Source organism: Sapajus apella, unplaced genomic scaffold, assembly GCF_009761245.1.
Source record: "Sapajus apella isolate SASKATOON/1434 unplaced genomic scaffold, GSC_monkey_1.0 scaffold12, whole genome shotgun sequence".
Classification (NCBI taxonomy): domain Eukaryota; kingdom Metazoa; phylum Chordata; class Mammalia; order Primates; family Cebidae; genus Sapajus; species Sapajus apella.
In genome coordinates, this window is record NW_022436952.1 from 1,059,012 (window position 1) to 1,081,411 (window position 22,400).

The following is a 22,400-nucleotide window of genomic DNA, read 5'->3' on the forward strand; positions in this document are numbered from 1 at the left end:
GCACTGAGGGCCAAGACAAGTTAAAATCTAGATTTTAAGGGAGGGTGGAATGTGGAGCAGACTCCTAGAGATGGAGCTGGGAGAAGCAGTGTGCACATGGGAGGTAGGAGGGACTCAGACAGGGAGATGAGGCCAGGTGTGATGGCTCTTGCCTGTAATTCCAGCATTTCGGGAGGCCAACGTGGGAGGATCAGTTGTTTGAGCCCAGGAGTTTGGACCACCTTGAGCAACATGGTGAGAACCTGTCTCTACAAAAAAAAAAAGGACTTAGCCTTGTTTTCTCTTATTGTTTGCTACCTAAACATTTTTAGAATTCATTTATGCCGGGCGCGGTGGCTCAAGCCTGTAATCCCAGCACTTTGGGAGGCCGAGGCGGGTGGATCACGAGGTCAAGAGATCGAGACCATCCTGGTCAGCATGGTGAAACCCCGTCTCTATTAAAAATACAAAACATTAGCTGGGCATGGTGGCACGTGCCTGTAATCCCAGCGACTCAGGAGGCTGAGGCAGGAAAATTGCCTGAACCCAGGAGGCGGAGGTTGCGGTGAGCCGAGATCGCGCCATTGCACTCCAGCCTGGGTAACAAGAGCGAAACTCCGTCTCAAAAAAAAAAAAAAAAAAAGAATTCATTTATAATAAGATAAATATGCTGTGAAGATAAACGTCTAGTGACAAGCTTCGAAGACATATTTTGAAATCCTCCTGTACCTACTCTTGTAGATGACATCTCTGTGCTGGGAGAAAGAACGGCACTCCTTTTTACAAGAGCAAGAGAGCCAGCAAACCTTAGTGCCCCCAGCAGCAGGGCTGGGACGTCCCTACCACCTGGTCATAGCTGGGGGCCCCACTGTGAGGGCAGGCACTTTCCAAGCATTGTCTGGGGTCTTCTGACAACCTGAACAAGGAGAGAGGGCTTGGAGACACTGAGTGACGCACTGACCTGTCCAAGCTGATAGGCGTGCAGGGTCCTTCAGTTCCGCCTGCTTTCTTTCTGTGTCCTGACCAAAAAGCAGAATGCTTTGCCTGCTTTGTGACCCAGCCCACTGCAAGTTTTCCCCAAAAGGCTTGAATCCAAATCAGGGCCTGGAACAGGCACTGACAAAGATACACAGGTTTAAGAGAGAAAAAAACACCAGGCTCGGTAGCTCACGTCTGTAATACCAGCACCTTGGGAGGCCGAGGCAGGTGGGTCACAAGGTCAGCTGCACTCCAGCCTGGTGACAAAGCAAGACTCCATCTCAAAAAGGAAAAAAACATCCTTAGCCAAATTCTTTAAGCCTTTATATACACTTCATACCCTGACCCCTTCTCTGCTGGCACACCTAGGTAGGACATCACTTTTCTTTCGCTATCCATCTGGACGGCTGCTGCAGCACACTGTCTATAGGAAAGTTCCCCTAATAAATGCTTTGTACCGATTGCTTCAGTGTTTAGTACTTTCTTTGGAATCCCATCTCAGGATGGTTTGGGGCACTCCTTTGTGTGAACTCCCCTGCTGCCGCTTTTGGGGCAACTCTGGCCGCAGGTTTGGCAGGATGAAACAAATGACACAGCCAGTATTGAACCTGAGTCTGTTTGACTCCAAAGCCCAAGCTGACTCCACTACACTGGCTGCTAGAATTGACAGGCTCTCCTGGAACCTGCTGTTTTATTTTCAAATGTCTCAGCAGAATCAAATCATTAGACCTGTTCTGATTCAAGGGTTGCTCCCCACCCAAATCCCCACCACACTAGAGGCTGGATTTGAAGCATCCTTTTCACCTACACCCTTCCCCTGCCCCAAGCCCTGAAGCTGGACTCGGGCTCACTGCTTTCAGAAAGACTTATATCTCTGGGTAAAAGTGTGTGTATATTTAGGAGACAGGACAATGGCCTACTTGGGGTGATCTTTTTTTTTTGTTGTTGTTGTTGTTGTTGTTGTTGCCCAGGCTGGAGTCTCCCTTTGTTGCCCAGGCTGGAGTGCAGTGGTGCAGTCTCAGCTCACTGCAACCTCTACCTCCTGGGCTCAAGCGATTCTCCTGCCTCTGCCTCCCGAGTAGCTGGGACTACAGGCACGTGCCACCTTGCCCAACCAATTTTTTTCTATTTCTAGTAGAGACAGGGTTTCACCGTGTTAGGATGGTCTTGATCTCCTGACCTCATGATCCACCCGCCTCGGCCTCCCAAAGTGCTGGGATTACAGGTGTGAACCACCTCACCCGGCCACTTGGGGTGATCTTAAATGCACGGTCCCTATTCCCAAAAGCCTTCCTAGGCTTCAGAGAATAATCCTCTCACCTGCTGACTCCACCTGCTGGGGACACAGTCCCTGGAAGGGTCAGGTAGAATGATAATTCCAACCTGTAGCTAACAATTTTATACTTCATCTTTTATTTCCCATCCATTATTCTATTTGATCCTTATACCAGCCGTGTGAAAGAAGGGAACAAGTTATCACTTATTCTACAGGCAAGGAAACTGATGCCCAGACAGGTTAGGTAGGGTCTCCAGGATTATAGGAAGAGGTAGATGCTAGGCTTGAGTCCAGCGTTAGAAATCTCCAGAGCTAGGGTGTTTTCTAATAAGCCCCTTTGTTAGACCTGTTCTGGGGGCTGAGAACTAGTGAGGCTTAGTAGGATTTTGTATTTTCTTTCATTCTGACTCAGCACATTTAGAGGGGAGATGGGAGTGGAGACATTAAGAAGAAAAAGGTAATTCCAGAGACCTAAGCGGGGAGGGATCAGCAGAGGAAAGGCCAGATGATGATGCTGGAAGCCTCTGAGGAAGAGTGGAGGAAAGAAGCCAGAGAGAAAAGACTACTGCTGAATTGTCCATGGGGCCCACTGAGACTCAAAGCTAAGGTGGGAAGGGCTTCTAGATACTAGAAGCCCTTCTAGAAAGATACTTTGCAGATGTTCCCTAGGAGCCTTGGGAAAAATGCCTCCCTTCCTCAACAAAGCAGGCGGGGCCTGCTCAGTTGCCCTGGTAGTCACCACATTGTGAGGTGGTTCCAGTTACAGGCAGAGGGGTCCAAGTGGGAAGAGACAGAAGTGGTAGGAGCAGTGGGCTCTGCCTGTCCCCACCCCAACCTGGGGCCTCACACCATCCCACGATCATGAGTAGTGCCTACCACTGGGAGGCCCGGCGCCGGCAGATGGCTTTGGACCGAAGGAGGTGGCTGATGGCCCAGCAGCAGCAGGAGCTACAGCAGAAAGAACAGGTGCATGAGATAGGCTGGGTTCTTCAGGGTCCTTTCTGGAGCAGGAAGGGAATGGAGAATGGAGACAGAACCCTAGGAAGCTGCTATTTGGTGAATGTTGTCGAGTAGGAGGAAAGCAGGTCTTTTTGTGTTCTCTCAGACCATCTGTGTTGGGGGAACACTATCACCTGACTCAATTTCCCTGTTATACTAGTCTGGCGGAGGGCAAGGGGTCTAGGCCTGGGAGGTTTAAAGGTGTTCTGTCCAACAGGGTAACCACCAGCCTGTGTGGTATATTGATCCTTGGAGTGTGACTGAGGAACTAAATTTTAAGTTTTATATAAATTTAGTTTTCAAAAATTTTATTTGGGTCGGGCATGGTCACTCACACCTATAATCCAGCACTTTGGGAGGCTGAGGCGGGTGGATCACTTGAGGTCAGGAGTTCGAGCCTGGCCAACATGGTGAAACCCTAAAACTAGCTAGGCATGGTGGCGCATGCCTATAATTTCTGCTACTTGGGGAGGCTGAGGCAGAAGAATCACTTGAACCAGGGAGGCGAAGGTTGCAGTGAGCCGAGATGGTGCCACCGCACTCCGGCCTAGGCGACAGATTGAGATTCTGTCTCAAAAAAAAATTTTTTTTAATGTATTTTATTATTGTAATAGAGACAGGGTCTAACTGTGTTGCCCAGGCTGGTCTGGAACTCCTGGACTCAAGCAATCTTCCCACCTTGACCTCCCAAAGTGTTGGGATTACAGGTGTAAACCACCGTGCCTGGCCTTTAATTATTTATTTATTTATATATTTATTTTTAAAAATGGTGTCTTGCTCCAGTCTTGAACCTCCTGGGTTCAAGTGATTCTCCTGCCTCAGCCTCCAGAGTAGCTGGGACTACAGGCACATGCCACCACGTCCAGCTAATTTTTGTGTGTACATATATATATATATATATATATCTATAATTGTGTTTTAGGTTTTGGGGTACACGTGAAGAGCATGCAAGATTGTTGCATAGGTACATACATGGCAATGTGGTTTGCTGCCTTCCTCCCCATCACCTATATCTTACATTTCTCCCCATGTTATCCCTCCCCAACTCCCCATCCACCGCTGTCCCTCCCCTAGTTCCCCCTGACAGACCCATGTGTGATGCTCCCCTCCCTGTGTCCATATGTTCTCATTGTTCAACACCCACCTATGAGTGAGAACATGTGGTGTTTGATTTTTCTGTTCTTGTGTCAGTTTGCTGAGAATGATGGTTTCCAGGTTCATCCATGTCCCTACAAAGGACACGAACTCATCATTTTTTATGGCTGCATAGTATTCCATGGTGTATATGTGCCATATTTTCCCTGTCCAGTCTATCATTGATGGGCATTTGGGTTTGTTCCAAGTCTTTGCTATTGTAAACAGTGCTGCAATGAACATTCATGTGCATGTGTCCTTATAAAAGGACGATGTATAATCCTTTGGATATATATCCAGTAATGGGATTGCCGGGTCAAATGGAATTTCTATTTCTAGGTCCTTGAGGAATCACCACACTGTCTTCCACAATAGTTGAACTAATTTGCACTCCCTCCAACAGTGTAAAATATTCCTATTTCTCCACATCCTCTCCAGCATCTGTTGTCTCCAGATTTTTTAATGATCGCCATTCTAACTAGCATGAGATGGCATCTCAATGTAGTTTTGATTTGCGTTTTTTTTTTTTTTTTTTTACAATTTTTTCTTTTTTTTTTTTTTAAGACAGCGTTTCATCATATTGGTCAGGCTGGTCTCGAACTTCTGACCTCAGGTGATCTGCCCACCTCAGCCTCCCAAAGTGCTAGGATTACAGGTGTGAGCCACTGCGCCTGGCTGATTTGCATTTCTCTAATGACCAGTGATGATGAGCATTTTTTCATATGTTTGTTGGCCTCATAAATGTCTTCTTTTTTTTTTTTTTTTTTTTTGGGACAGAGTTTCGCTCTTGTTACCCAGGCTGGAGTGCAATGGCGCGATCTCGGCTCACCGCAACCTCCGCCTCTTGGGTTCAGGCAATTCTCCTGCCTCAGCCTCCTGAGTAGCTGGGATTACAGGCACACGCCACCATGCCCAGCTAATTTTTTGTATTTTTAGTAGAGACGGGGTTTCACCGTGTTGACCAGGATGGTCTCGATCTCTTGACCTCGTGATCCACCCGCCTCGGCCTCCCAAAGTGCTGGGATTACAGGCTTGCGTCACCGCGCCCGGCATAAATGTCTTCTTTTGTAGAGCGTCTGTTCATATCCTTCACCCACTTTTGAATGGGCTTGTTTTTTTCTTGTAAATCTGTTTTAGTTCTTTGTAGATTCTGGATATTAGCCCTTTGTCAGATAGGTAGATTGCAAAAATTTTTTCCCATTCTGATGGTTGTCGAGTCACTCTAATGATTGTTTCTTTTGCTGTGCAGAAGCTCTGGAGTTTAATTAGGCCCCATTTGTCTATTTTGGCTTTTGTTGCCAATGCTTTCGGTGTTTTAGTCATGAAGTCCTTGCCTATGCCTATATCCTGAATGCTTTTGCCGAGGTTTTCTTCTAGGGTTTTTATGGTGTTAGGTCTTATGTTTAAGTCTTAAATCCAACTGGAGTTAATTTTAGTGTAAGGTGTCTGGAAGGGGTCCAGTTTCTGCTTTATGCACATGGCTAGCCAGTTTTCCCAACACCATTTATTAAACAGGGAATCCTTTCCCCATTGCTTTTGTGAGGGTTGTCAAAGATCAGATGGTTGTAGATGTGTGGCGTTGCCTCCAAGGCCTCTGTTCTGTTCCATTGGTCTATATCTCTGTTTTGGTACCAGTACCATGCTGTTTTGATTACTGTAGCTTTGTAGTATAGTTTGAAGTCAGGTAGTGTGATGCCTCTGGCTTCGTTCTTTTTGCTTAGAATTGACTTGGCTATGCGGGCTCTCTTTTGGTTCCATGTGAAGTTTAAGGTGGTTTTTTCCAGTTCTGTGAAGAAGGTCATTTGTAGCTTGATGGGAATAGCGTTGAATCTATAAATTACTTTGGGCAGTATGGCCATTTTCATGATATTGATTCTTCTTAACCATGAGCATGGAATGTTTCTCCATCTGTTTGTGTCCTCTTTTATTTCGTTGAGCAGTGGTTTGTAGCTCTCCTTGAAGAGGTCCTTTACATTCTTTGTTAGTTGTATTCCTAGGTATTTTATTCTCTTTGTAGCAATTGTGAATGGCAGTTCGTTCTTGATTTGGCTCTCTTTAAGTCTGTTATTGGTGTATAGGAATGCTTGTGATTTTTGCACATTGATTTTGTATCCTGAGACTTTGCTGAAGTTGCTTATCAGTTTCAGGAGATTTTGGGCTGAGACGATGGGGTCCTCTAAATATACAATCATGTTGTCTGCAAATAGAGACAATTTGACTTCCTCCTTTCCTAACTGAATACCCTTTATTTCTTTTTCTTGCCTGATTGCTCTGGCTAATTTTTGTATTTTTAGTAGAGACGGGTTTTCACCATGTTGGCCAGAATGGTCTCCATCTCTTGACCTTGTGATCTGCCTGCCTCAGCCTTCCAAAGTGCTGGGATTATAGGCATGAGCCACCTCACCTGGCCCCTATTTCTTCTTTTATGTGGATATTAGAAAATTTAAAATTATACATGTGTCATGCATTATATTTTTATTTGACAATGCTATTCCAAAGCACTTATAAAGTTTAGAAGCACCCTTGGGTTATTAAAAAAACACTTTGGGAGGCTGAGGTTGGAGGATTGCTTGAGGCTAGGAGTTTGAAACCAACCTAGGCAACATAGGGAGACACTGTCACTACAAATAATTTAAAAATTAGCTATGCATGGTGGTGCATGCATATGGTCCAAGCTACTCAGGAGGGTGAGGTGGAAGGATAACTTGGGCCTGGGAGGTCGAGGCAGCAGTGAGCCAAGATTGCACTACTTACTGCACTCCAGCCTGGGCAACATGAGACCCTGTCTCTATTTAAAAAAAAAAAAAAAAAAAAACAGGCATGGTGGTGTGCACCTGTAGTCCTTGCTATGTGCAAAGCTGAGGCAGGAGAATCACTTGAGCCCAGTAGTTCCAGATTACAGTGAGCCATAATCGTGCCACTGCACTGCAGCCTGGGTCACAGAGTGGGAACCTGTCTCTAAAAAACAAAACAAAAAACCAGGCATTTTCAGGGAATTATTCTTTATCCTCTGGCACTAAACACTGCTTTCAGTGCTGAGCTCTCAAGGGAGGAAGCAGGTGCTCAGAGACAGTGCTATTTCCTGGGCTGGGGCTGTGCCATGGGTGTTGTTGCCCAGAAATAGTTATTGGGTGTTGCAGTAGATGAGGGAGACAGCCAGGCCCAATTTCAGCCTCCAGCTCTAGGGAACAGAGATCACCACCATCTATACCTCTCTATTCACTTGCCTTGTTCCAGAAAGTTTCTCTGGCAGATGGGTGATTGGGTGGGGAGAGGAGGACTCCACTTGCCTGTGGGCTTCTTGCCAGGAACTGAAGAAACACCAGGAGGAAGAAAAACAATCAGAGAAAAAAATCGAGCCACCTAAGAAGTTAAATGTGACACGACCACCAGAGGTGAAATTGTGGACCTCATGGAAGCCACCACATTCGCAGCTATCAGTGCAGCCACCACCGCAGCCACCACCGCAGCCACCACCACAGCTGTCATCACCAGCACAGGCACAGGCTCAGGCGCAGCCATGGCCACAGCAACCACAACCACAGCCACCACCTCAGCCAACACAACCAGATGCTCAAGCCCCTCGTACTCAGCCCACCCCCAAATGCAGTCTCCAGAATGATTCCCAAAGGCCAGGTCACCAACCTACTTCAGTGGGGACCCATTAAGCTGGAGGGCAATCTCTTTGTATGCACAACAGATTCCAAAGGGGGCAGAAAATCCTCACAGACTATGGGCTGGAGCCTGGGAGTGGGAGGTGGTGAGGAGAGGAGCCCTTTGCTTCCATCCCACCCCTGTAATCCAGAATCCATATCTACCACCCTACCCTCTCTGACTCTCCCAAGTACCCTCAGCCTTTAATGCCTTGCTGGTCAACTCCCTTTGGGTGGGTTAATGCCAACCTATGGCTCCTTCCATCTTCTGCAGAGAGTGACTGAGAAGCTGTCGGCCCCTCTTCCAGGGTAAGAGTGACAGAGGAGGTGGGTGATCAGAGGGTGAGACATGAGTTATAGGCTTATTAACAGATATATTGAGCCCTGTGAAGTCTGGAACAGGGAAGCACAGCACAGCTTCCTAGTTGAGAATCTTCAGGAAGAGCTCAGTCTGTGCCTTGCCCCAGGTAGGAGCTTGTCCTCACCATCACCCCCACCATCACCTGGGTCACCAGACACATAAGGAATCCGGCCCTATAGTGTTCCATCCTTGGAAGATTGCTGGATGAGTAACCTGTACTTTGTTTCACCATCAGGTCTCACGAACCCATGCCAATCTAGCCCCACCAAAAACACTCAATATTCACAACTCAAGGTGAGAGAGAGACGCAGACTCCGAAAGATAGACTCTGGGTGGATGAGAATATGTATGTATGTATGTATGTATGTATGTATGTGTGTGTGACTGAGAATGTGTGTGTATGTGCAGTCCAGAGAAACCTCCTTAGCCAGGAGTAAGGGGAAGAGACTAGAATTATTTCAAATTATTTCTGGATGGTCTATTCCTCTATTATTTCTCTATTCTTTGCCCCATTAAAAATGTTTGGGTAGGAAGCTGGGTGCAGTAGTCCTGGCTTCTTGGGAAGCTAAGGCAGGAGTACTGCTTGCACCCAGGAGTTCAAGTTCAGACTGTGCAACATAGTGAGATCCCACCTCAAAAAAAAAAAAGAAAAAACAAGAAAGTCAGGTGTGTGGTGGCTCATGCATGTAATCCGAGCACTTTGGGAGATGAAGGTGAGAGGATCACTTGAGCCTAGGAGTTTGAGACCAGCCTGGGCAGCAGAGTGAGACTCTGTCTCAACAACAAAAAATTTAAAAAAACAGTTGGGTGGCTGGGTGCAGTGGCTCATGCCTATAATTCCAGCACTTTAGGAGGTCAAGGCAGGCGGATCACGAGGTCAAGAGATTGAGACCATCCTGGCCAACATGGTGAAACCCCGTCACTACTAAAAATAAAAAAAAAATTCACTGGGTGTGGTGGCACGCACCTGTAGTCCCAGCTACTCAGGAGGCTGATGCAAGAGAATCACTTGAACCCTGGAGGCGGGGGATGCAGTGAGCCAGGATCACACCACTGCACTCCAGCCTAGGCAAAAGAGCAAGAATAAATAAATAACAAATAAATAAAAATATTAATCAAGGAAAGAGCATTAAAAGCACTTAGCTTGGAGTCCAGCTCATTGTAGGCCATCAAACTCAGGATGGCAACCCAGGCTGGAGTGCAGTGTCACAATCTCAGCTGCAACCTCCACCTGCAACCTCCACTTCCTGGGTTCAAACAATTCTCCTGCCTCAGCCTCCTGAGTAGCTGGGATTACAGGCATGTACCACCCTGCCCGGCTAATTTTTGTATTTTTAGTAGAGATGAGGTTTCGCCATGTTGGCCAGACTGGTCTCAAGTGATATACCAGTCTCAGCCTCCCAAAGTGCTGGGATTATAGGTGTGCACCACCATGCCCAGCCTGGATGGTAACTCTTAACAAGAATATGTAATTGTGCAAGCGTTGGAAAGGTGTGTCTGACAGAGGTGCAAAGGATGAAAGAACTTGAGGCTAGCACTTCTAGGATGAGGACTGGCTGCTACATTTCACTTTGATTCCTCTGGCCTCAAGGGGTTTCACACAATATTCTGAAACCAGAAGCCGCTGACTTGCATTGTTTCCTATCTCTCTGTCTTCTCAGTCTACCGACTACATACAGCAGTGGTGATCCAGAGATTGAACACAAGACCTCAGTGGCCATCCCCAAAAAGCAGATGAGCGACCACATCTTCTCAGCATCCAGCAACATCTCCACTCCAAAAGCCACCCACTCGAAGAGGAGGCTGCCAGGAATAAAATGTAATTTTTTTTTCCTGGAAGGAATTATGGGACTGGTCAGCTTTTGGGAAGGGATGAGGGGAGAGGGCAGGAGGACTCACGAAGCGGATGGAGAGGGTGGAAAGAGAGTGGAAGGCAAGCCTATCCTCCAGGCAAAGCTAATGGGAGAACTGGGTCCTTAGGTTCCCCCAAGATGCAACTCCTACTGCTATCACTACCTGCCCTTATTCAGCAGTGATAAGTCTGTTGGGGGCTTCAGCTTATGACCGTCACTGGAGCCGTCACCCATTCCCCCAGGCCAATGTTTACTGAGAGATAGACTGGGGAAGGGCCGCATCACATCAGAGCAGGCCCGCAGAAGCAGAAAGCGGTGGCAGGCAGTGATGCTCCCCACCTCCAAGCCCAGTGCGATGTCTGGCCCACAGTGGGCACTCAGCTGTCAAATGCATGATGGGGGCAGGGATGGAAAGAACTTGGAGGAAAGGGGGGCTGCAGCCTCAGAAACATGACACCTGACCCTGGGAAGGGGAGGTAGGGCTTGCCTTCTAAAATCCACAGTCCTCTCCCTTCCTGGCTCTCAGCCTCTTGTCTATCAGGGACAACCGAGAGGTTCTAAAGACCCCAGGCGTCCCCCTCACCAGCCCAAGGTGAAAGAGCGGGTAGGGCTGGGTGGCAGGAAGGCACAAGCCCTGGGAAGGGCTTTCTTCCTCCAGGCTGAGAAAGGCTGCCTCAGTCACCTCAATCACAAGCCCCACCTGAGGGATCAGCTGGGTATTTCATTGTAGCCCACACAGCATTGCCTTTGGTTTGCCTGAAGGGGCCGTTTCAGTGCAACCCAGGGACATTTAACCCAGGGACATTTCCTGGGAGCAGTTGGGGAAGATAACAGGATGGTGGTGGCACAGAAGAGGAATAGCAAAATTGGAAGAGACTTCAGAGATACACGATGGAAGAAAGAGGGAGGGAGCTCCTGTGAGCGATCTCAAGGAAAACAGAAGAGCAGGACATGTCATCAAGGGCTCAGAGGCCTGGGGAAGAGACTTGGCTGCCCACTGGAACATTAAGAAAACAGTTTCTGCCAGGCATAGTGGCTCAGGCCTGTAATCCCAGCACTCTGGGAGGCCAAGATGGGCAGATCACTTGAGGCCTGGAGTTTGAGATCAGCCTGGCCAACATGGTGAAATCCTGTCTCTACTAAAAATACAAAAATTAGCTGGGTATGGTGGTACATGTAACCCAGCTACTTAGGGAGTCTGAGGCATGACAATCACTTGAACACAGGAGGTTGCACTGAGCCGAGATTGCACCACTGCACGCCAGACTGGGTGACAGAGTGAAACTGTCGCAAAAAAAAAAAAGAGAAAAGTTTGTGAAATAGGGAGTATCCTAGGGAGTATTCACCAGCTCCCTTCCCACTCCCAGGAGACTTTTTTGAACACTCTTTAAGTATAGTTTATTCAATATAAATACTTTACATTTGGCAGGCTATACACAGCAGCTCCAGCCTGACTTCTCTGGACTTCTGCGAGCTTGCCAGCACCACCTTGAGATCAGCTTGGAGACAGCACGGCCTCCTTCCTTCCCCTCATTCCCCCAGTCAGCTAGTTACCCAGTTCTGTCATCACTTTTTCCTCTCCATGCATCCTACTTCAAATTTAGCTTTCCCCGCCCACCTATGCTCATCTTTCTGTCTGAATGATAAAACGCCAGCCATCTTTTTTTTTTGAGATGGAGTCTCACTCTGTCACCCAGGATGGAGTGCAGTGGCATGATCTCAGCTCACTGCAACCTCTGCCTCCTGGGTTCAAATGATTCTTCTGCCTCAGGCTCCTGACTAGCTGTGATTACAGGTGTGCACCACCATGCCTGGCTTTTTTTTTTTAAATGAAGTCTTGCTAATGTTGCTCATGTTAAACTTGAACTCTTGGGCTCCAGAGATCCTCCCACCTCAGCTTCCTGAGTAGCTAGGACTACAGGTGCGTACCACTGCACCCGGCTGTAAAACCAAGCCATCTTTAATGAGCAAATATCCTTCCCGTTCTGCTAAAGTACAGAAACCATTTCCACTAGGAGTCAGTGGGAACCTGTGTTATCTGGGGCTTAGCCCCGGCTGAGTGACAGGAAAAAGAGGGTCTAGACCAGTCTCTGCAGATGTGCTGCTCCACACTGTCAAAGCCCAAGGACAGATGAGGCCTCTGGGACCAGAGTGGGCCCTGGTGCTAAGGTGGTGGTGGAACAGAGCCTAGCAGCCTCAGCTGGATACTGATAGCTTCGTCTCCTGCAGGCTTTCAGATGACAGCAGCTGGGCCCACCGTTTGACCTGCCTGTGTCCACTCACATGGGCTTAGGGTATGGACTTAGAGACTCCCATTTTTTTTTTTTAAGATAGAGTTTCACTCTTGTTGCCCAGGCTGGAGTGCAATGGCACGATCTTGGCTCACCACAACCTCTGCCTTCCGGGTTCAAGCGATTCTCCTGCCACAGCCTCCCGAGTAGCTGGGATTACAGGCAGGCACCACCACGCCTGGCTTATTTTGTATTTTTAGTAGAGACAGAGTTTCTCCATATTGGTCAGGTTGGTCTCAAACTTCCGACCTCAGGTGATCCGCCCACTTCAGCCTCCCAAAGTGCTGGGATTACAGACATGAGCCACCACAACTGGCCGAGACACTCCTTTAATAAATATCTTATACAATGATTCTGCCTTTGGTTCTGTTTTTCCTGTGTAGGCCTAGGGAATGCCAGGTGCCTCCCTCCCCTCCTGTACTATTTTGACTCCTGCTATGAAGGGAATAGTAAAACTGCTTTATAGAGAGGAGAAACTTTAGCTGGAGAACAGCTCTGTCTTCCTAGGAACCAGGGACAGTCAATAACCAGAAAGGACAGAGGGCCAAAGGGCCCTTGCTAATCTTACTATCAGATGGGTGGCGGAGAAGTTAGCAGAGAGAAGGCCATCACCATCGCTTTTTCACATGGTCAAAGTAGATAAAGGAAAGCATCTATGATCCCCTGAAAGTCCTTGGAGATGGCACTGGATGTCCCCAAAGTCATTTTCTTATTAGTGGGTAGAAAACTTGAAAAGGGTCCATTTTTTTTTTTAAAAGATGGGGTTTCTCCATGATGGCCAGGCTGGTCTTGAACTCCTGACCTCAGGTGATCCACCCACCTCGGCCTCCCAAAGTGCTAGGATTACAGGCATGAGTCACCGTGCCCGGCCTCTTTTTCTTTTCTTTTTTTTTTTTTTTTTGAGATGAAGTTTCCCTCTTTCGCCCAGGCTGGAGTGCAATGGCGTGATCTTGGCTTACTGCAAACTCTGCCCTCTGGTTTCAAGCGATTCTGCCTCAGCCTCCCAAGTAGCTGGGATTACAGGCATGCCACCACACCCAGCTAATTTTTATATTTTTAGTAGAGATGGGGTTTCACCATGTTGGCCAGGCTGGTCACAAACTCCTGACCTCAGGTGATCCACTTGCCTCAGTCTCCCAGAGTGCTGGGATTACAGGTGTGAGCTACTGCACCCGGCCAGCGGGTCTATGTTTTAAAAGCCAGATAAAACTACAGCTTTCTCTATATTCAGACAGTAGAATGAGCCCCAATGGAGTTGGGGTGAAGTGGCCCCTTCAGACTGACCAGGTGCTCAGTACTTGAAAGGGCAGGTGCCACTTCTAGGAATGTAAGGTGCCTCAAGAAAATGCCAGGTCAGATTTTCCTCAAGAAAGACCAGCCAGGCACAGTGACTCACATCTGTCATCCAAGTACTTTGGGAGGCCAAGAAGGGAGGATTGCTTGAGCCCAGGAGTTCAAGACCAGCCTGGGCCAACAGTGAAATTCTCTGTCTCTACCAAAAAAAAAAAGACTAACCAAGGGCAGAATCTGAAAGATTCTGAAGCCACTGAAAGAATCTGGGCGACTCAAAGGATATGAGTGTGTGTGTATGAAGTTAACTTCAAAGCAAGCTCCCTGTGCTGACGAGGGAAGGGCGTGATGAAGCAGGGCTTCTCCTTTGGCAAAGCCTCTATAGTCCTTCTTTAGTCACCAGGGAGTTGTGGGAGATATAGACCAGGGTTACAGGTGCCTGGAGTACAGGGACAACAGACAGGTCATGGTGGGTGAGGGGTCAGCTGGCGGGGCACTGATGCGTTTCCTCGGCAGTCCACATATTCATAGCTCTGGAAGACCAGCTGCTCAGAATGGCTCAGGTAGGAACAGGTGAGGGTGCCCCTGGAGAGGAAACAGGCCTTGCTGCCATGGCTGGGAGGAAAAGGAAAGCTCTGGCCCTGTTATTCTGTCTGGGGGTGGGGAGGAGGGGCTCCCTCATTTTCCCTTCCCTCTGGCTCCCACTCTGCAAGGTAGCTGGGACAGCTGCCCCACCTGTGTTCCAGCAGCTTCTAGACACCCTATACCTGTTGTCCCTAATAGCTTATAGGCAAGGTGAGACTTAGAAAAGTGGCCAGACTTGCTATTCCCAAGAGCCAACAAAGACTCATGGGGTCAGCTTGGATGACTCTCTGCCCATGAGGAGGAGCTGAGTGAGATTGAAGTCAGAAGTGATGTCAGGGATACCAGAGCTCCAGGCTCTACTTACTGGATGTGCAAAAGCACATGGTGGACTTTGATTTTCGGCCAGGTACAGATTTTGCTAAGAGAAAAAGAGAACGTGGGACCATGTGTCACATGGAGCAGCCTGTTAGCTCAGAGGATGCCTGCAGGTCCCAGTTTCCTTATCCCACAGACCCCCTTCCCTCCATTAGGTGCCCCCAAAATGCCACTCTCACCCCTCAGGTGAGTGTGGCAGCTGCACTATCACTCTGACCTCCACTCACTTGGCCCAGGCACATGCTGGAACCCCCACTCAGTAGAAAACAAAACATTCATCTTCCTCAGCAATGCAGGCTGAAGAGCTCAAAGTCACATATTGTAAAGATTAACCAAATTCCAACCTGTTTTGCATTCTAATCAAGATCCAAACAGGCAGAGGCTGGGGACCCTGAACCCTTGCTTATTACATTCTTGGCCATGGGAGGGCAGGCCAGATGCTGGCTGCAGAATTTGCTAAGCAATCAGGAAAGCTGGTGGGTATTAAGTGGGTTCCTAAGGCAGACAAGCAGCTAGGGGAGAAGAGATCAAGGGGTACTCACTATGTGTTTTCATCCTGTATCCTGGTGGCTACTGCATAAAACATCTGTCAAACAAATGGGCACAGGGTTAGCCCCAACTCCAGCTGACCCTTTCTCACCACCACACATCCATGCTCCAGTGGGCAGGGCTGGCCAGGGAGAGAAGAGTCACCTGTTCACTAGCCAGAGGGCCGATGTGTAGGAGAAGGTTGTTGGAAACCTGCCCTACCACGAGGGACAGGTGCAGAACCTCAAGAGTCAGCTGTGTCACCGTGATGGGGTAGTAGTTGCCATTGAAGATATTTAAGACATTCTGGGGATGAAGACAAAGGAAGGGAGGAGTGAAGATGGCCTATCCTTAGGAGAAGCCAAACAGTTGCAGAAGCCTGGCTGGCTGGCCTGAGCCCCATGACAAGCTTCAGGTGCAGAGGACCAGTACCAGGAGCCCTTGGGAGGGGCTCTGAATGGTGAAGAAGTTAAGCTGGCGCAGGATCCAGGCTCACCCTGTACGGCTTCTTTCCATTCAGTACTGTCCACCAGGGAGTCTCAGGCACTGTCACCCCATCCACCCCTATGATTTACTTATCTGGCCCTGATTCTGACCCCTTACTGTGTAGAGTCCCAATCCTTACCATCTGTCATGGAGTTCATTGTTGCTCCTACCTCTCTTCAGGCTCCCAACACCCTCTGCGTGCCATAAGATCCCCGGCTTCCCATGCCCAGGGTCACAAAAGTGGACAAAGATTACAGCGAAGTATTGCTGGGAAGGGGGGGATGGAACCCAAGGGCACCCACCCACCGTTATGTTGAGGTGGATATCAGACTCGCCAAAGGCCACTGCGGAGGAGTTGAGGCCTGCAGGCTGCACAGGGATGGACCGGGGAAACAGGAAATAGATGACGAAGGAGGAAGTCACCAGGCAGATGAGCACCGCCAGGAACACAAAGAGCTTCCTGTGGGAAAGCAAGACCCAGGATGGAGGAATGGAAAAGTCTGAACACCAAGGAAACTTGGGGAGGGGGTTCAGACACTCCTTTCCATATACAAGGCGTTCCCCTGCACACCACCCCAACATTTAGCTCCCCAGATGTGGCCCAGAGCGAGAAGACGCACAGAACTGGGAGGCAGGCAACCTGGTTTCCACTCCCAGCTCTCTGTGCCCATTGACCCAATAACATGGAGCAGCCCACTTACCTCCTTGTCTCAGTTGGTAAAAGGCAAATAATTGTACTGACCTCACAGAATTTGTTATCGGCTAATATATGAAAAAATACTAATCGCAGGTCCTTGCACATGGCAAAAGCACAATGAATGCTAATTATCACTAGAAGAAATAAGTCCATATTTGAAAGTTCTGAATTTTAACATTCAGAACAGAACACCAACCATTCAATTCAAAATTCAGATATGCATTAGAGAGACAGTACTTTGTTAGTATCTTATGATGGGCACTGCTAATTTTGTATTTATTTATTTTTTTTGAGACAGTCTTGCCCTGTCAGCCAGGCTGAGTGCAATGGCACAATCTCAGCTCACTGCAACCTCCACCTCCCGGGTTCAAGCAATTCTCCTGTCTCAGCTTCCAGAGTAGTTGGGATTACAGGCACCTGCCACCACACCTGGCTAATTTTTGTAAAAAATGGGGTTTCACCATGCTGGTCAGGCTGGTAATTTCTTTCTTTTTTTTCTTTTGGAGATGAGGCCTCACTACGTCACCCAGGCTGGAGTGCAGTGGCGTGATCTTGGCTCACTGCAGCCTCCACCTCCCACGTTCAAATGATTCTCCTGCCTCAGCCTCCCAAGTAGCTGGGATTACAGATGTCTGCCACCATGCCCAGCTAAGTTTTGTATTTTTAGTAGAGACAGGGTTTTGCTGTGTTGGCCAGGCTGGTCTTGAACTGCTAACCTCAGGTGATCTGCCTGCCTTAGTCTCAAAGTGCTGGAATTACAGGCATGAGCCACGGCGCCCAGACTAATTTCTAATTCTGGTACAGTGGGGTGGCTGAGAGGGTCTGGTTTGGTATGGACTCCCAGGTTGACACCAGGCCCTTGGGAGGTGGCTGTGGGAGTTCCATGTCAGATGGACTCAGATCACAAACATGGTGGGTCCCAGGGCTGCCTGAGGTTCTGAAATGTCCCAGAACAGGCAGCAATAGGTTTTTCATCTCTACTGGGAGAAAAACAAGCAAGTCTGAAGTGCCTCAGCCAGGGAAGTGCTTTAGAAAATGTTTTCAAATCAACTGCAGCCAGGGTCACGTGCTTGTTCCCTCCTTCCTGGGAGGACTTGCAGTGCTACTAGATCCTTTCTGTCTCGGAGAGGGGGTCATGCTTCCTGGAAGCAGTGATGCTTAAGGAAGGCTACCAAGTGGCTTCATGTGACATCTGCTGTGCCCACAGCGGCTGCTGCTTCTTTTTTTGGTAAAGATGGGGTTTCACCATGTTGCCCAGGCTGGTCTTGAACTTCTGAGCTCAAGTGATCCACCTGCCTCAGCCTCCCAAAGTGCTGGTATTACAGGCGTGAGCCACCACACCTGGCCCTGGAGCTTCTTAAATCAGGAAAAATCCTTGGGCATAAGGAGCTGGTACCTCTGAGCCCAGTGAGGTTCAGGCTTTCTATAGAAGAACTAATAGGAAAAAATTAGGGGGGATCAAAATAGAAGAGACAAAGGGAGAAGCCCCCAGGGGCGATGACTTGTGGAGCTGGGGGAGGAAGGGGAACTTACGTGTGCTTGGGCTTCAGCCTCTGGTCCCCATAGGGGATGAGAGCCACCAACTGCTTCTCCAGCTCTAGAGAGGGAGGGAGGGTGAGAGGGAGGGCCAAGATGCAATTGTGACAAATATTTCCTGTGCCAGCCTCCCACCCCTCCACCCACACCATAGAGCAATGTTAGAAGCATGCCACCTCTGCCCCAGAGCAGGACTGGAAGCACTGGACTCTGCTACCAAAGTTGGCAGCTCAGCTTTACCATCCCTAGAATGGAAGTAGGATTTCCACTAATAGGTATGAAGAATCTCTGAAAGTCATTAGCAAATCAGAGGTTCCCAGCATCTTTGGAAAGTAATTTGAAACTTCTTGAACTGAACGAATCCTAAGACACACAGTGTTGCTCAAGAGCACAGTGGCTAGAACCCCTCTTTCCCACAAGGGGCTGGGGAATACAACCAGGGCAGGAGGGCAGGTTTTTGCAGGGAGCCCAAGGACAGAAAGTAACTCCCTGGCCAGCCTGAGACTGGGAGGTCAAGAGCTGGGAGCAGATCTAACCCCATCCAAGGAGACTCAGAGGGGCTGCCCCAGACCAACAGGCTAAGAACTTTCCCTGGATTCCAGGCTATTTCCAGAGCCTTGGGCCACTCACCTTGGGGAATCCTGCCACTGCCTTGGCAGGTGGGACAAGTCACAAAGCTAGCACCAGCAGTTCCTTCACAAGGCACACGGGAACAAAAAGACTTGCTGCTACTGGTACTGGAGTAGCTGGCAGCCTTGCTGCCAATGGTTGGATTGGAGGACAGGATTGACTTGTTCTCATCCTCCTGCCAAGAACCCAGCTGGGAAAACGTCTTACCCATTCTTCGGGGTGGGGTGGGGGTTCACTAATGAGAAAAGACCAAAGTTCAATTTTGGTTTGAGGTTCTCAAGATTTGCAAGGAACCCCACCACAGTTTAAGCAAGATCAAGCCTAAGGAAGATAGGGTGTGAAAAATCAGGTGGTTACATGGGACCCTCAGAATCTCAATGCATTTCAACTCCTTTCATTATTGTTAAAGAGACCACTCTGCCTCAAAAGGGAAGAGAAAAGCAGAAGTTATTTCACTTTAAGGAACTTCTGTAAGTGAATGGCAGAGGATTTAGTTTTTCTCTGGAAAAGTTGCTGAGCTATCATTCACTTCAAGGGAAGGAAGTTGGATAGGGCAGAAAAGAGATTCCTTGAAACAAGGAGAGAGGAGGCCAGACTGGTCACAGGTGTGGTTAAGACCCCTAAGGACGCAATGGTAGAAAGCAGACGCCTCACTGCTTTCTGAGGCTGGGTAAGAAACCCTAAGGAGAAATCAGGGTCTTTCACTAGGAAAAGTCAAGGCTAAATCTGGACTCTGTGTGGCACAAGGAGGCCGGCAAGTGAGTCACACAGATCTTTCTGGGCTAAATATAGGGAGACTCACCTGGTTCAGTTCTGGGATCCCAAGCTCCTCAGCTGCACAAGGGCGACACTTCAGGAGTGTGTCTTTGGGGAGAAGGGCCTCTAAGGGCAGAGTGGGCTGGGCTGGGCAGTGGTAGGGAGGAGAAGCGCCGCCAGCCGCCTTCAGGAGTCCTAGGGGAGCGAATGTGTCGCACTGGAGAGTGGGGATAGTAAGGACCCTGACCTCCCGGAAGGGCCAAGCTGATTCCGGGCTACATGGCGGCTCTGTCATGGGCCGACAGGGTGTGCGCGGACGGAGAAGGTGTGACTTCATTGAGGGAGGATTTCAAGTCCCACCAGACACCCCGAGAGGCCGTTAGTCAAGTTCGGTACCTGGGCAGGGGGCGCCTGTGTGTTGGGCGAGGCAGCGGCATAGGTCTCTTGACCTCCGAAGGGGAGCGCAGACAGAGTCTGAGGAGGGTCTTACCAGCGGACTACCGCAGCGACAGAAACGCCAGCAAGCGGAATCGAAAGTGCGGAAGCGGACACCCGTCTCAAGCTTTGACTCAGTGCCCAAGGAAGTCCCGCCCCAGCCCCTCCGGGCCCACCCCCTCGTCCCCGGGCCCGCCCCTTCGCCAAGGAGCGACGTGAGATGCTCTCAGCTCTCCGAACGTCACCCGAGGCCCCGGACGCTGCTTCCGCAAGGACTAGCCAGTCCAGGTAGGAATTTCCAAGAACATTTATTTCACCATTCTTTAAGTGGTTATGTAAAATTACAATGGAGCGGACGACCCGGGCCTTCCTGGCCCTCGACTATAAAACTCCGATGGTCAAGATAGGTCCCGCCCATCAACCCAATTACAGACACCCAGCTGCTCCCATCTTCAATCCGGAAGCCCTGATTAACATGTTAAATAATGAACGGCCTGGTTGGCTTGCAGTTTTAATCCTGGTTTATTTAAGTAGCATTCAGGAGTTATACTGTAAATAAACATCATTATGGCTAATGACTAATTAAAATCACCATTCATTACAAATACCAACCAGTTAGATAATACTATTTTAATTATCTTTCCCCCCTTCGGTCTGGGGTTCAGATTCTTCCTTTTCTGGAAGTCATTTTCACGGATAAAATGTTTAGCATTTTTTGTTGCCTCTTCCTTCACCAACTCCCTTCTGTAAACAGAGTGAGAACTTGGGCCCCTGGACAAGCTCTGTCCCACTTATCTTGGGGTTAAACCAAAACTTTTTCAGCAACTTTGCCCCGGTCCAAGTTCTGCAGAACATCAGCTGCCTCTTCCTGTTCTAGGCTTTCTAGGGCTAGATACCTCTGAATGGACTTCATGCATTAAAGAAGTCATCAGCATTTCCTATACCTTCATACGCACTCATTTGCCCACCCTGAACTTTACTGACATTAATTTAGGAGCCTGCCTTTTGCTTTTCACATATTTCTATTTCCCCCACTGTACTGTAAAATAAGATCTCCCCTGACATTAAGAAAAAAGGTAACTGTTAAGTTAAATTTTCCCTTTAAATAATAGGATTTTTTTTCCTTTTCTATAAGGTTAGCAAAATATTTCACACTACCTAAATTTTTTTCCCTTAAATAAAAATGTATGCAGAATTACTATAATAGACATTGCTCAATAGTTGCTGGTGGGTTAGTCAGCACACTCTTCCTCCTCTCACTGAAATGCAGAGATCCTTGAAAGTTGGATACTCTTGAATGCACCCTGGAGTCTTTAGCAATAGTGCCAATTATTAAGTCTTGCAGGAAAATTACTTTCTCCTTGAGAAAGGAAGAGTAACAACATTTCTATCATGCTCTGGGTGTTATTTCAGTGCCAAATAACTATGAAGCTTGGGGTGGATTACAGAAATTATGAGAATAATTCTTGAAAACAACTTTCAAGGTTAATTTCTTTCAAAACCTGACAATTAACAGATACTCCCATAAAAATTCCACATTAACCAAAGAAAAATACCCAACTTCAATAAAAGCAGAAAGAAAAATGGTTCTATACGAACTTGAAGTTACACTTGTCGATGCACTAAAATAAAGGCATTTTATCCAAATCAAAACTGTCTTCCTACTATTCTATTCAATGTCTAAAGTGAAAATTTAAGTTCTGGTCTTTGATTTGCTCCCCCAAATACTGTAACAGGTACTGTCTTGGTAACTCAATGATGGGCTCTGTATAGATTCATCAGATGAAAAATAAGCAAGGGCTTAACCCCAATAACAGAATAAAGATCATCTCTGAGCAGCAGGCAATTATTTAATACAAGGTCACTCCTCAATAACGTTGGCTGTACCAGTCATTGTTGTTGATCTGAAGAAGTTCTGTCACAACCTGCAGGATGTTATAATTATGTTTCTTCAGCAGCCGTAGGTTCAGCTGCCTGTCACAGAATCCCATTTCAAAGAGATGGGCCATCAGGGCTGCTGTCTGATCTTCAGAAACTAATGGCTGTGCAGAGACAAGAAAAGCAAAAGAAAAAAAATTCTGTATAATTTAAATGTTTATTTTATACATTTTTATCATCTTGTAAGCATACTAGTCTTTCCAGATTTATTCAAAGTGCTAGGTAATTAGATTCAAGGCTGTGGCACTCCTGTGTATTTGACACCAACGGTTCGGACTAGGAAGGCCCTGTTTTAGATTAGGTGTGTGTGTACTTGGAGGAGAAAAGGGAAACTGGGGAGCTAATAAATTGTACTTAGTACTAGGAGAATGCTTCATGGGGGACTTTCAGGAAGAAGCATTTTTTGGCCAAATGAAGGAATGACAGCAAGGCCCGGAGACCTTGTGCACATAAAGGTAACTGTGATGATGAGGCTCAAGTATGAGCAAAATAAAAGTGTTACTGAAAGATGGTATGGGAAATTTTGTCAGACATGCAGAGGAGCTGGACAAAAAAAAAAAAAAAAAAAAAAAAACTGGGGAAATAAAAACCAGGGAAGGTTCTTTGGTTTTTTTGTTCTG

General features: G+C 47.9%; 3 protein-coding genes across 13 annotated transcripts in view; 1 reads left to right on the top strand and 2 right to left on the bottom strand.

Moving 5' to 3' along the window:
* Nucleotides 1–2,126: 2,126 nt before the first annotated feature.
* CCDC200 (coiled-coil domain containing 200) lies at nucleotides 2,127–10,223 on the top strand. Its single transcript, XM_032279529.1, has 4 exons — nucleotides 2,127–3,199; nucleotides 7,675–8,002; nucleotides 8,616–8,674; nucleotides 10,042–10,223. The coding sequence occupies exons 1-4, from the start codon at nucleotides 3,095–3,097 to the stop codon at nucleotides 10,066–10,068; spliced, it is 519 nt and encodes a 172-aa protein (XP_032135420.1). The 5' UTR covers nucleotides 2,127–3,094; the 3' UTR covers nucleotides 10,069–10,223.
* Nucleotides 10,224–13,734: 3,511 nt separating this feature from the next.
* TMEM106A (transmembrane protein 106A) lies at nucleotides 13,735–19,993 on the bottom strand. Of its 4 annotated transcripts, none has more exons than XM_032279526.1 (9): nucleotides 19,898–19,981; nucleotides 19,454–19,602; nucleotides 18,652–18,886; nucleotides 18,019–18,082; nucleotides 16,095–16,248; nucleotides 15,468–15,608; nucleotides 15,317–15,360; nucleotides 14,764–14,817; nucleotides 13,735–14,399 (listed from the first exon to the last, which is right to left on the bottom strand). In XM_032279526.1, the coding sequence occupies exons 3-9, from the start codon at nucleotides 18,860–18,862 to the stop codon at nucleotides 14,279–14,281; spliced, it is 789 nt and encodes a 262-aa protein (XP_032135417.1). In that variant the 5' UTR covers nucleotides 18,863–18,886; nucleotides 19,454–19,602; nucleotides 19,898–19,981; the 3' UTR covers nucleotides 13,735–14,278. The 4 variants fall into 4 exon arrangements, with proteins under 4 accessions (XP_032135417.1, XP_032135419.1, XP_032135418.1 ...); XM_032279528.1 differs by having other exon boundaries at nucleotides 19,804–19,937; XM_032279527.1 differs by lacking the exon at nucleotides 19,454–19,602 and having other exon boundaries at nucleotides 19,898–19,993.
* A 138-nt stretch (nucleotides 19,994–20,131) lies between these two features.
* The window catches only part of NBR1 (NBR1 autophagy cargo receptor), a 43,829-nt gene continuing 41,560 nt past the window's right edge, over nucleotides 20,132–22,400 (bottom strand). For all 8 annotated transcript variants that reach the window (XR_004269506.1, XM_032279519.1, XM_032279523.1 and 5 more), the window contains one exon: nucleotides 20,132–21,884. Coding sequence is in view for 7 of the 8 variants with exons in the window: in XM_032279519.1 (XP_032135410.1) it covers nucleotides 21,711–21,884 (174 nt within the window). In the remaining variant the exon portion in view is untranslated. The remainder of the gene's footprint in view (nucleotides 21,885–22,400) is intronic.

Coding starts and splice junctions, on each gene's coding strand:
- TMEM106A (XM_032279527.1), bottom strand. CDS start 18,862: ATGGGTAAGACGTTTTCCCAGCTGGGTTCTTGGCAGGAGGATGAGAAC. Junction 15,609..16,094: donor ATATCCACCTCAACATAACG/GTGGGTGGGTGC, acceptor CTTCATCCCCAG/AATGTCTTAAATATCTTCAA. Junction 14,400..14,763: donor CATGTGCTTTTGCACATCCA/GTAAGTAGAGCC, acceptor TTTCCTCTCCAG/GGGCACCCTCACCTGTTCCT.
- CCDC200 (XM_032279529.1), top strand. CDS start 3,095: ATGAGTAGTGCCTACCACTGGGAGGCCCGGCGCCGGCAGATGGCTTTG. Junction 3,200..7,674: donor AGCTACAGCAGAAAGAACAG/GTGCATGAGATA, acceptor GCTTCTTGCCAG/GAACTGAAGAAACACCAGGA. Junction 8,003..8,615: donor GAATGATTCCCAAAGGCCAG/GTCACCAACCTA, acceptor TTTCACCATCAG/GTCTCACGAACCCATGCCAA.